The sequence below is a fragment of the Triturus cristatus genome, chromosome 1_2 (genome assembly GCF_964204655.1).
Source record: "Triturus cristatus chromosome 1_2, aTriCri1.1, whole genome shotgun sequence".
In the NCBI taxonomy this organism is placed as follows: domain Eukaryota; kingdom Metazoa; phylum Chordata; class Amphibia; order Caudata; family Salamandridae; genus Triturus; species Triturus cristatus.
In genome coordinates this window covers 1,142,899,394-1,142,913,164 of record NC_140580.1, presented here as the reverse complement: position 1 = coordinate 1,142,913,164, position 13,771 = coordinate 1,142,899,394, and the positions used below count along the sequence as shown (strand labels likewise).

At 47.5% G+C, this 13,771-nt stretch overlaps 1 protein-coding gene across 1 annotated transcript in view; it reads left to right on the top strand.

Moving 5' to 3' along the window:
* The window catches only part of LOC146868874 (bile salt-activated lipase-like), a 69,206-nt gene that overhangs the window by 30,803 nt on the left and 24,632 nt on the right, over nt 1-13,771 (top strand). The window contains exon 5 of the mRNA XM_085613899.1: nt 11,578-11,708. Within this exon, the coding sequence (XP_085470025.1) occupies nt 11,578-11,708 (131 nt within the window). The remainder of the gene's footprint in view (nt 1-11,577; nt 11,709-13,771) is intronic.

Sequence of the window (13,771 nt, the reverse complement as noted above, 5' to 3'; positions counted from 1 at the left end):
CCCAAGGACTCTCCCAGCCTTCCCAGGCAGCCTCTCTCTTGGTCCTTATGCCCCTGAATGTACATGCACAAAAGAGCAGGCCCACGTTGCATATAAGGAACCTTCTCACCTGCTGATAAGGCATCTTCAAAGCCATCTCCTATGCCAGTCTACTTCAAGCCACTCTACTCTACGCCACTCCCCTCTACACAATGCCACTCTACTCTATGCCAATCTACTGTATGCCACTCCACTTTACTCTGTGCCGCTCTACTCCGTACCACTCCACTCTATGCAACTCCACTCTGTGCCACTCTACACCATTCTACTCTGTCACACAGTTCTAGACGACCCCACTCTATTCTACGCCACTCTTTTCTATGCTACTCTGCACTACTTTACTCTTCAACACTCTGAAATCACTCTACTTTGTCAGTCCATGCCACACCATGACACTCTACTCTATTCCACTCTGCTCTATGCCACTCCACTTCACCCAATGCCACTCTACACCGCTCTACTCCATGCTTCGCTACGCCAGTTCATGCCAGTGTACTACAATCTGCACCACTCTACTCTATTTCCCTCTATGCCATTCCTGTCCACATGCCACTCTGCACCATTCCTGTCCACATGCCACTCTAGACCACTCCACTCTAATCCACTCTACAGCACTGTATTCTACACCACTCTCTTCTGCACCACTCCATACTACTCTACACAACTCCATTCTGCTCTACGCCACTCTATTCTACTTCACTATATGCCTCTCCAGTCTATACAAATCTACTAGTCTACACCACTGTGCTCTGCTACTCTACTCGACTTCATGCCACTCCACTCTACACCACTCTATGCCACTCTACTCTGTCTCTCTACTCTATGGCACTCACCTCATCACAATGCCACACTACGCCATTCCACTCCATGCCACTTCACTCCGTTGCACTCCACGCCACTCCACTCTGTGCCACTCCACTCTGTACTACTCTACGCCATTCTGCTCTACACCACTCTAGTCCACTCTCTACCACTCTATACCAATCTACTCTACGCCATTGTACTCTGCAACTCTACTCAACTGTATTCCACTCCACTCTGTCCCTCCACTCTGTTTCTCCACTTTATGCCACTGTACTCTGCAACTCTACTCAACTGTATGCCACTCCACTCTGTCCCTCCACTCTATGCCGTTCCACATAATGTCACTATATGCCACTCTCTGCCGCGCCACTCTCTGCCGCGCCACTCTCTGCCATGCCACTCTCTGCCACGCCACTCTCTGCCACTCTACCATGCCACTCCACTCTCTGCCGCTCCACTCTTTGCCACTCCACTCAATTCCACAATACGTCTCTCTACTGTATGCCACTCTACTCTACAATACTGTACTATATGTCTCTGTACTCTACGCCACTCAATGCTACTCTACTTTATGCCACTCTACTGTATACCACTCCACTCTACCCTGCGCCACTCCACTGTGCGCCATGCTACCCTAAGCCATTCCACTCTACTCCACTCTACACCTCAAGACTCTACCTCATTCTGCTCCACTCTCCCCTATACCACTGTCCTCTATGCCATGCCACTAACTTTTAGTGATGCTGAGCAGCAGCCCCGCTCCTAAAGACACTGGCAAAGCCAAAAGGTCTCACTTAGGAGACCGCTATTGTCTTTCCAATGCTTGTTCGCTCTACCACTGATGCTTGCCCTAACAAAGAATCCTTTTAAAGTTTCCGCTACCTCTTGGTCTAGGCACACTTGTTGATATGTGGAAGTAATTTGAGTTTTCATCCAACACTTGAGAACTTCTGTCACTTTCAGCTTTCGAGTTTCACTTCAGCTCTTGGCAGACTTGTGAACTGAGGCGTCCAGCTGAACCTCAGCCACTCAGACCATCACACCTCCTCCCAGCTGGACAAGACATTTAACTAACTTGAGCACAGCAGGCTAGGACTACTGAGTGACTGTCATCAGGTGAGAGGCTGCAGGGAGGACGTGAGTGCATCACTTTCTACCCCCTTCAGTTTTTTGTTTACATCATGGACAGATAGAGGGCTTGGCACACTCCCATCTCAAGACCCATTGACTGCTTTGCGGCAGCTGAGGGCCGCCAGGCCCCGGCTGACTTAAAGCGCAACAGAAGTGAGCACACTCAGATGAAAGACAAACACTACAACCCTCAGAAAAAGAAAACACAAAAGCAAACACAAAAAGAATACTTAACAAACAAAAAGGTAACAAGGCCACTCACACAACAATAGTTTAATTACAGCATTTACTAGTTTGCCTCATTTTCAATCTGCCTGATATAAAAAAAGAATAGGCTATAGTCTGGTTAATGGAACCGTCATTATACACTGAAAAATATTTCTTATATTTAATGCACACGCTAGTAAACAGTACACATAGTTAATTCCACGTTAGTATTCATAGAAAATACCCAGAATAATTGTTTGTTCTTTCTGTTCGATGTCCAGTTCTTTATTCTTAGCCACAAAGCCAGCACGTGTTTTGTCGCAGTACGGGATACACCCGCGGCTTCCTCAGGGCTGTCAATATCGCCGAAACCTTCTTGACTTAAATCCGGTTGTAATTCGGTCCCGGTCAGTGTAAATAATGTCCTTTTAATCGATGTCCCCGTAACATGAAGTTTCTTGTCAATCAATGGCGACATCCTAACCTGTTTGCGAGGCCAACACGCTCTGTTACACCTGCCAGACTCCCTGGGTGCAGTTTCGCGACCTTCGCCGTCTCCCTCCCGCCGCCGCCATCTTCAACGCGGCCGCTGTGCGGAGGGGGACTACCCTTCCCAAGATCCTTTGCAGCGGACGGGAAGCGGAACCTGAACCCGCCTCCTGTATTCTCGCGCCTGGAGGCGCTTAAAAGCAACGTGAGCCCCTGACAAAGCGGGCGACATCCTAACCTGTTTGCGAGGCCAACACGCTCTGTTACACCTGCCAGACTCCCTGGGTGCAGTTTCGCGACCTTCGCCGTCTCCCTCCCGCCGCCGCCATCTTCAACGCGGCCGCTGTGCGGAGGGGGACTACCCTTCCCAGGATCCTTTGCAGCGGACGGGAAGCGGAACCTGAACCCGCCTCCTGTATTCTCGCGCCTGGAGGCGCTCAAAAGCAACGTGAGCCCCTGACAAAGCGGGCGACATCCTAACCTGTTTGCGGGGCCAACACGCTCTGTTACACCTGCCAGACTCCCTGGGTGCAGTTTCGATACCTTTGCCGTCTCCCTCCCGCCGCCGCCATCTTCAACGCGGCCGCTGTGCGGAGGGGGACTACCCTTCGCAGGATCCTTTGCAGCGGACGGGAAGCGGAACCTGAACCCGCCTCCTGTATTCTCGCGCCTGGAGGCGCTCAAAAGCAACGTGAGCCCCTGACAAAGCGGGCGACATCCTAACCTGTTTGCGAGGCCAACACGCTCTGTTACACCTGCCAGACTCCCTGGGTGCAGTTTCGCGACCTTCGCCGTCTCCCTCCCGCCGCCGCCATCTTCAACGCGGCCGCTGTGCAGAGGGGGACTACCTTTCCCAGGATCCTTTGCAGCGGACGGGAAGCGGAACCTGAACCCGCCTCCTGTATTCTCGCGCCTGGAGGCGCTTAAAAGCAACGTGAGCCCCCGCCTCGCGGGTCCGCGCGCGGGCAGCGCCGGGCTAAGCCCGGGCAAAGGGCGGGCCGTCCGGGGCCGATCGAGGCCGGGCAGGGCCACATCTCCTGGTCAGTACTGTTGTCCCTGATTTACTTTCTTTTGTTGGACCATACGCCCTACTCTGTAGTGTGTTAGGCAGTGACCCACGTGAACCAGTATATTGCATTGGCACTTACGCTTCGCACCGAGGCTATTCATCCCCCTCTTTTGTATTACTCAGCCTACTATCTGTTACTACCAGACCAGTTACCAGCCGGTGCTGTAATAATAGTACACAGCACTGGGCGAAATGATGAAACGGGGGAAAAAAACCAATATAAATCTCCTGCCACACGGTCACATACCAGACTACAGACCACGGATTCGCAGCCCCTACCAACTCTGACTGCTATAGACAAAATGCTTCAGCAGACCATTGGGGTTGTGGCCACCGCTATCGAGAACACTGAGAGAAGGCTCTCCATCACTCCATCTCTATGTATTCCAACACAGGAAATGAACATTTCTACTACCACGAATGAGATGTTGGGAGCCAGCTTATGTATGACATCTTCATATGTAGACCTGCCCTGTAGCCAGCTACCTGTAGAGAATGACAAGCAGCCCCACACTAGGCCCAATACTTTAATCCCGCCCGTTGTTGCTGGGAATAAGTTAGACACACGAAAATCCTGCCCTAGAACTAGGAAAAAATGTAATACCAATAGGCCAAGTAAACTCAACCACGCAAACCATGATCTGGTGACCCCCTCCAATAGCTCCCTTGATTCCACCTCAAGGATACCTTGTTGGGTTGCCAGTATGGTTACGGAGTTACAAACGTCCTTAGAGAGGATAATAACAACACAACTAAAGCCATTAGTGTCAAAAATTGATAAACTTATCTCTGCAATTAATGCTAAAGGGGGAGATAAAACAGGGATAGTCAATCCCCCTAAAAATATGGGACCCATTACCGTGGAAGCTGAACTATCCAAAATCTCCTCCCATTTAAATGGCGGAAGTAATAAACTCCCATCGCAGAGTAGTAACATAGACCCAACTACAGACACACAAAGCTCAACTTTTGCTCCATCTAAAAATGGCCACCAAGGTACTAGTGCCCTACCGACAACAACTTTGACAAATACATCAGATAAAGCTGTGACGAGGATGAAGGAAATTAGCCAGGGGCCCAAAACCACTACACCCATGGGAAATGATACAATGATGAGAACGAGTCCTTATCAGCTCCCAACAATAAACTTACCCCCAGAAGCTCAGCCATTCGTTGTAGCACTTGTGGGAGTACCACCCTTAACTGAGGGAAAAAGAGAAAGGGAGGATGAACTCAAAAATAAATGTATCCAATGGCTAACGGCCAATATGCCCCTACCAAATAATATCTCAGGTGAAATCCTTCTTACTAGAAGAGTGGGATGGATAGGGAGGAATCCTAAGACCATAGCAGGGGACGTGATAATCTTAAATTTCAGGGACACCAGTGCTGTGCATTACATATGCAGCTCCAAGACCTATGTACAAAATACTCAAATATCTGCAGTACATCTCTCACACTTTTATCCCACTCCCAGTCTGGAACTACCCTGGCAAAGCGTCAGACCAGCAAGCAGAGGGCACTATCGTCCACCCTTCCTGGAAAATAGAGGGCTATACAGGGAAAGCGGATTCATCCGCCCTTTTCCTCCCCCGATACAATCACACTGGAATAGATTCAGTGTGTTGGAGGAGGTGGATTGACTTATCTCAGAGGTAAAACTAAACTCCCATGCCATTGCCGAGACTTCTACCCGGGCAGAGACAAGGGTGGAGAAAATACTGCAGGAAGATCTGATAACCACCTTACCACCTGAACAAAGACCCAAGGAAAGGGCAATCAATGCCAACACCGGGGATAATATGGGCTCTGAGGATCCGAACAAATGCTGTATTCATCTGGTCTCATGGAATATAGCCGGTATCAAAAATAAACTGCCTTCCCCGGAGTGGGCAGGATTTATTGGCCAAATTTGACATCTGCCTTATGCAGGAGACCTGGGCACTTGAAAATTGCGCCAGCACAACCTTTGCCACCTACGATATCTTGGCATCATTAGCAGGCAAAGGTCGGCCTTCTGGTGGACTATCAATCTGGATAGCCACACACTTGGGAGTCCAGGCCACCCAAGTACCAACAAAATCCCTGGACTTCCAGTGTGTCCTCTTAAAACCCTTAGGTAACTCCCCAGTGGCAATAATAAATGTATACTCAAGACCTACCAAAAGCGGTAAAGAATCACCCGTAATCAGCGACCTGGCCTCATTTATTTCAGGGCTTGATCCCTCTTTTGCCCTAGTGATTGGAGGGGACTTTAACTGCCAGTTCGAACCGCTGGGCGAAGCCGAGCTGGGTGAACAGGACGAAGTAGATGAGCTGTGGCACATCCCTACTCTCGACATTGCACCAGTAAGAGCCTGGACACCCTTGGCACTACAAATAAAATCCTTCTCCCTTGCAATGTCTCTGCGGGCATGCAATGGTAGATTGGATTCCGATCGCCCAGCAGCTGGAACATTTAACCGATCCAACAAAGCCTCCATCATTGACTATGTAATGATTGAGGCTAAAAACTGGGGCAAGCTGCTGGATCTCAGAATCGAGAAAAGACAGGACAGTGATCACAACGCACTGATCCTTACTTTGAAGCCAGGGTCTTTTGGCTTGAAAAATACTGCGACTAATCCTGCTCTAGCAACCCACCCCCTCGTACTAACCAATAATAGAAGACGGGTGAAATGGCCCCATTTGGCGCAGTCACCTCAACAACTTGCCAAAATTTACCTATTGGCCACGCCATTTATAGCTCAGATGGCCGAAGGTAAAGAGTACGCGCAAATACTGGGCACTCATAAACAATTAGTTGCGGCATTGGCGGATGTTTTCCATCCTGTAATCCGTACCAAGAAACACATACCAAATACCCACCCTTGGTATAATACTGATTGTAGGAGATCACGCAGGGAACTTTTAATGGCAATTAAGTAAAAAAATAAGGCAGACATCAGAACCCTTAGGAAGGCATACAAGGAGGAACTACGCAGGAGCCGGCTGGATTGGGAAGAGGATACATGGGGAAAATTGAAGAATGCCCTGAACCTCAAGGACGCCAAACTTTTCTGGGCTTTAGTGAATAATACCAGGAGAAACAGTGCGGAATCTTTTCTCCCAAATATTTCGCCCGCAGTGTGGGAAGCCCATTTTGCGACCCTATACAGCTCCCCCCCGGGGGAAGTATTGGTGCACCAAGTCGGTGAGAGGGCACCCCATCCGGATGGCTTCACTGGTACGTTAACAAACTCGGATTACCAGAGTGAGCCCAGTACGCGAAGATCTATGATATCTGCGGAACTTCCGGACCACGTAGATGCTAGAGTCAGGGTAGCTCCAGAAAGCACTGTTAGAATATCAATTAAGGAAGTAGAGTACGCCATCGCCAGGCAGCCCCATAATAAAGCACCCGGCCTTGACAAAGTCCCTGGCGACCTCTTCCACTCCCAACCCAGGATCTGGGCACCCTATTTAGCAGCACTGTTTAATGCAGTACTTGAGGGAGCTAACATCCCAGACACATGGGCCGGGGCTGAAATTGTCCCTATATTCAAAAAAGGTTCCCCCTTGGTACCCTCAAATTATAGACCGATAAGCCTCTTGGACACCTCACAGAAACTTATGGGTCGGATTATTTTGGACAGAATTCTAGAATGGGCAGAAGAAAATAAAATATTAACCACCCTACAGGCCGGGTTCAGAGCCGGGATTTCGACCCTGGACCAGCTTTTTAGGTTGCAGGTTTTGTATTGGAAGACGGTAATACTGGAGGGTTGTAGCTTATACCTGGTATTTGTTGACCTACGGGCCGCTTTCGACCTTGTGCCCAGGGAAAAGCTATGGAGGGTATTGGAAGACCTAAAGCTCCCCCCATATTTACTAGAGCTTCTAAAGCGGTTCCATAAAGGGAACTACGCCCAGGTACGCTGTGGGAAGAACGGTGATTTATCCGACCCTTTCCCCGTCACCAGAGGAGTACGCCAGGGCTGGGCCCTGGCACCCACACTTTTCAGCCTTTATATAAATGGCTTGGTTGGTGACCTGGATGCGGTCAGGAATAATGACGCCCCTCGCCTGTCATCTGGGCGGGTGCCTGCTCTGATGTTCGCGGACGACACTCTATTGTTATCACGGACATCAACAGGCATCCAGAGGGTCCTGGACGGATTTGTAACATTCTGCGCTCTGCGGGGACTTGAAATGAATTTAGATAAGACAAAGTACATGATTTTCGGCCCACCAAAGCGCACCCGCCCCTGCCCATCTCTGAATGGTACCCCGCTCGAAAGGGTCAGAACCTTTGTTTACCTGGGTGTTACCCTGACCGAAGATTTCGGCTGGGGCCCCCAGGTGACCAAATCTGCCCTAAAGTTGACACAGGTAGCTGGTGGCATTAGCAAGTTTCACAGGAAAACGCAATTCAAACCAGTTTCCCCAGCCCTCGAAATGTATAGGGTTCAAGCAAGACCTACCGCTACATACGGTGCAGAACTCTGGGGCCACACTCGTGTATCACCCCTATCAAAGGCTGAACACACATTTGTTAGAAACTTGCTAGGGCTCCCTCAGAGTACACCTCTCGTCCCCATGAGGTTAGATCTAGACCTGGAACCCATTTCTGAATTTCTATCAAACCGACCCCTCCTATATTGGAGAAGGTTATGGACAGTGCCCGAGCTTAACGACTATAGAGCTGAATTTTTAGCAATCTGGGACCAATTGAAGGCCAAAAATATACCCTGGTTATCCCACCTTAAAGCCTTAATATACCAGATAGGCCTGCCTCAACTTTGGGAGTCTCCAGGGGTGAGCTGTTTAGCGGTACAGAAGACGGAGTTGCTAGTCCTACTCAAACAGCACAAACTAACTCTGCTATACCGCTCACAGACTATGGGTAGGCTGACTACAGACTTCTTGCAAGTTAAGATGGCACCCAGCAGGGAGGAGTTCTTAGACCAAATCCAGCCCCCGATTGCCAAAAAGTTATATATTCAGCTAAGGCATGGTTGCCTTCCAATCGGGGACTTTACCTGCAAATGGGCAGGAAGAAGTGAGGGACGTTGTCCGGCTTGTAACGCAACCAAAGAAGATTTAGCTCATATCCTATTCTTCTGCCCTGCTTTCAAAGAAATACGTAGATCATGGCTTGTGCCACTATGTAGAAATTTAGGCTTAAAACAATGTGCACAAGCATGCAGGATATTGCGTTATGATACCTCACCCCCTATCGTGTTCACTGTTTCCCGTTTTTTGCATAGCATGTGGCGAAGGAGGTCCACTTTTATCAATTAAACCATCGATGTGTAAATTTCAACTTTGATAACTTCTGTTTAATAACTTTTTACCTGTATGTATAAATATTTATGTTTTATCTTGTATGTACATATTTTATCTGTGCTTTTATGGTCAACGACCGAAATAAAGCTATCAAAGACAAAAAATGTAGATGTTTCCAATGCAAATGTATGAGCAGAAATCAGGTCAACTCGGTCTGTCCACTGTACACGGGAGCGAGAGTGAGCTCTGGACCTTTTTCTCAACCAATAATATGTGTACTGCTTTTTGAGCACCAATTCCCTTGTGTATGGTCACCCATAGGAAGCTCCATTGAAAAATAGTTGGGTAGCGGTGAAAAACAGGGATGCATTTCTCCGAGGGATTTTATGGGATGCCAGATAGATGAGAGCAAAGCTCAAGTTGTCTATGATACCACTCAGCGTGCTGAGGCGTAAAGCATCCCCCATCATTCACATATCACCCATGTTTAATTGTATGTTATGTATGGCCTCCAAAATCATCTGCACCTGCTTTCAACGGCTATGCATAGGCATGAATGTATTCAGGAACCATATGTAACATGGCTTCTCCTTCCCGTCCCAAATATGAAAAAACATAAGTGGCCCCCAGCCAACCAATCCACGACCCCTGTGCTATTCCCCGCCCTCTACGCTATCCCCGCCCCCTATCAAAGCTGTGCCTCTGCCATTCATCAGAGCAGAGATCCTGCACAGCACTGACTGGTTCTCAGAGACGCGTGTCGGAACAGTCTGGAGCTCCTTTATGCCATAGCAGCAGTGGGTAACGGGTTACCCACTGTGTACAAACATGAAGCATACTGGCCACTAGTTGGCAGTCTAATATAACAATTAGGGCCTGATTCACAAAGTAAACGTACACTCTTGTATAACTTTACAACTTTTTTGTTATTCACAAGGTACGTGTGGAGTTTTACGACTCCGCAGTCCCTATACTTATCTGTGCGGTGTTTGTTGCCCTTGCTGGGGCGTCGCTGGGTGCGGAGAACTTTGCACACACAGGTATAGGGAGTGTAGAGTTGTAAAACTCTGAACGTAATTTGTGAATACCAAAATGTAGTAAACTGACTCAAAAATATAAGTTTATCTTTGTGATTGAGGCCCGTAGGCTTATTTCCTGAAATGACACCGACACCACCAGCCACACAGACTGGTGACATTTTGAGTTAAATTAGCAACTTCAATAGTAACCATAATAATGTAAATGTTAATTCAGGCGCCCTGCTGGTTGGTACTCCAGTGTTTTCCTCTGCTCCAATGAACATCTTAACAGCTCAATGCTGCTCCAAGGCAGGCCTGGCCACATGGGACTCAAGCTCTGAAAGAAGAGATTTGTTGTTGAGGAAACCAAGGAAAGAGAGTTTGCAAAGCCAAGTAATGAGTTTGATATTCACCAATGATTTTATTTCATAGGCAGGAGGTTGGACTAGGCATCATGTGAGGAGGAAGTGCTGGGGTGGGGGACTCCCCACTCTTCCAAGCTGGCCCCACTGAAGCAGGAAACATGACATGAAAGTCACCTAAATTTGTGGCTCTAAAGCTTGTAATGAAAGGCTGTCCCAAGGTGAGAGGTGGAGTGAGTGTGGGCTGCAGCACAGACAGGTTAGCACTGCACACGCGGGTCTTTACAATGGTAAGTAAACAGACACTACCTTTTACATGGCATGAACGCCGGGGCTAAACTTTAGTACACGTGGACCATTAAGTTCAATATATCACAAGCCATTCAGGCGAGGTCTGTAGAATTCGATATGAAAACATACAAGTGACAGGAAAGATGTAGGAGGAACATTGTTACTTGCCTGGACACAGACTAGGGTGGTCTTAGTTTGCTTTGAGCAGATTTTTGGAAAGGAGTCAGTGCAATAATCCTGCCTATTGAGGCAGCCACTTGCGGCCAATACTTTCATATGTGGCTCTAGGGTTGGCTAGTACCAGGGGATATGTGGCACCTTTGTAAGATGCTTTGAAGTCATCCCAATTTTTGCTCAGGATGGTCTGATTTGATGGCTGACTAAAAAAGAGTGTGAAAACTGAAATGAGCTTGTGGTTGATCCACAAAGTTTTGCTCCAGAACATTCTATGTTTCAGGCCGATTTAAGAATTTAGAGTAAAGTCATGACAATAGCTCATTGAAGAGAGACACAGCGAGTTCAATATTTCAAAGTCTTTTTTTAAATAAAGTTCTTGACAAGTAGGGATAGGATGCTAGCGCACTCTGAAAAGTTTTGTATGAATGAGTCTCTTGTTGTGGTAAGATCATGAAGATGGCCAAAGTTGTGCCTGCAAGGATTGGGGCTTCTTCAGGGCAGGTGTAAAGCTGAAACGTCTCTCAGTAGATGTGCATTTCTTTTAACATCTACTGCTTTTAGTGCCTGTCTCTTCTAGTTTTCATGTTGGGGGAGGGGGGGCGGACTGGAACTAATAAGGTGTTTATTTTTTCTAAGTCAGACCAGTGCTTTTGAAAGTCTGGTCAGGTTGGGCTGAGACAGTTCTGTTATAGATTTTGAAATGCCTTTGTTTTTTAATCAGGTAACTATGGACTGTGGGACCAGCACATGGCTATTTCCTGGGTGAAGAGAAACATTGTTGCCTTTGGGGGTGATCCGGATAACATCACCCTCTTCGGGGAGTCTGCTGGGGGAGCCAGTGTCAGTCTACAGGTAAGAAATCTGTGGATTCCTTCCACCTGCGATAGAACTGATAGGAATGTGTCGTGACGGGCTTCAACCTTTGTCATCTGAGAACAGAGTACATGAAGGGGTCCAAGGGAAATATCACTGCCTGATCTTCTCGCCACTATGTCCGAAAAGACTTCTTCTCTGACATAGTGACGAGAAGAGCGGGCAGTGATTCAAGCTTCTAAAGTAGATAAGTGACTTGGAGCTGGGAGGCTACTTAGAGATCTTTCCCTTGGACCGCTTCATGCCACGCTATGCTAGACTTGTCTCTTTCAAATTACAGTTGGATTGATCCAACTGTGGGACTCTCATTGATTTCTTGCCTGAGAGGGGATCAGTATTGCAACTATCCTCATTTCCAGATGGGATTGAATATTTGATGGTTGCTCTCTTCGTTTGATTATGTCCTGATGATGACCTGATAATTAGCAAGGTCGAAAGGCCAACGACACGTTCCGTGGCAAAAAATCAAGAGGAAGCATATATTGTGTTTTGTTTTTGTCGTCTGCCAAACTTGTTTTAGTATCTTCTCCTCTGCCATTGTTTCTACGTTTACACTTAAGTTTGTATTATCTTACTTGTATACGTTTATGTACCTTTGAGAGCACCAACGTATTATTGTGTATTTGTGTATTTGTGTATTTTGTATTTGTTAATTAACAACATTCTTGATAAACGTTTGTGGGTACTTCATTATTCATTTTTGTTCTTTAAATGGACCATCATATGGCCCAACTGTTCTTCTTTTTAATTACTTCCTGAACCATTGTTGCGCTTATATTGTTTATTGGCCCCAGGTTTGGGTTACAGGGTAATCCTGTTTGGTGCAATCAACTCATACGGGTGCCGTAGCAGCATCGCCAAATTGATGACTGCCAATTCCCTGGTCTTTAGCAGCAGTACTACTGAACTGGGTCTCTTTAGCTCCACAGGGGACTGCCTCCATGCTTGATGGCCTAGCGAATGTGGCTGAACCCCTTCTCCAGACCAACAAACACAAAACCGTGGGATTATAGTTGATTCAAATCTGTCCTTTGAGTCTCGCATCAATAAATGATTCTCTTTGGCTTTGCCCTCTTAAGAATCATTAGAAAGATTTTCCCATCCATCCCGACTACAGCCAGGAAAGACCTGCTTCAAGTTTGATCCTTTCAAAGATGGATTACTGGAACTCTTCGCTGGTGGGTCTACCCCAAAAAGAATTCAAAAGATTCAAGTCCTACAAATACGACGGCCAGACCCGTTTTAGGACTAAGGAATGATGAAACCCACCCCCATCTCCTGAGAGTCAAAAACCCTGCACTGGCTCCCAGTACCCAGAAGATGCCTGTGCACTACACCGCTGCCGCAGATCTACCCACAACAAGAAAAAATCTTATATGGAAGCCCTTTTCTCTTTATACCATCCGCCTCGGGCGTTGAGATCACAAGATTCCTGATGGGTTAAGGGGGTCGACCTTCTGGAAACCGACAATAGGGTCTATTCACTGCCACATCCACATTTTGGGGAAAATTCCCTCTGGAGATTCACTCACAGAACCTTTCCTCTCCTGCGATTTATAGCCACAGACTGTGCCCTTTTCAGGCCATTATTTCCATTGTGAATATATTGTTTTTTCAGCACCTGCACACTTACTTCTTTAAGGAACTGCTTTGCGCTCTACAAAAGCATTAATCAATCTGGCCAACTCTTTCTGTAGGTAGCACCTGTGGACAGCCTATATGTACATCAGCACCCACCCATTACACCTGTTGGCAGAAACCCAGTACTGGTTCACAAGCTGTGCACTTCCGGGCCAGGACAAGATGGCGCCCACCCTGGATTATTTACTTTTCTTTCTGTAGAGGCTGAGAAAACGGAGCCCTTTCCAAAGACTCATGATTCTGCTAGAATCTGAACAGACAAATACCAGACTAGCCATTGAATACACATCCTTTGTCCAATCACACACAAAGAGTACTTCAGGGCACTAGGACTTAGACGCGGAACTAGTGCAGGCCGGTTGGATTTACTGTGTTGATTGAGTCTGCTGTAGACTGCAACT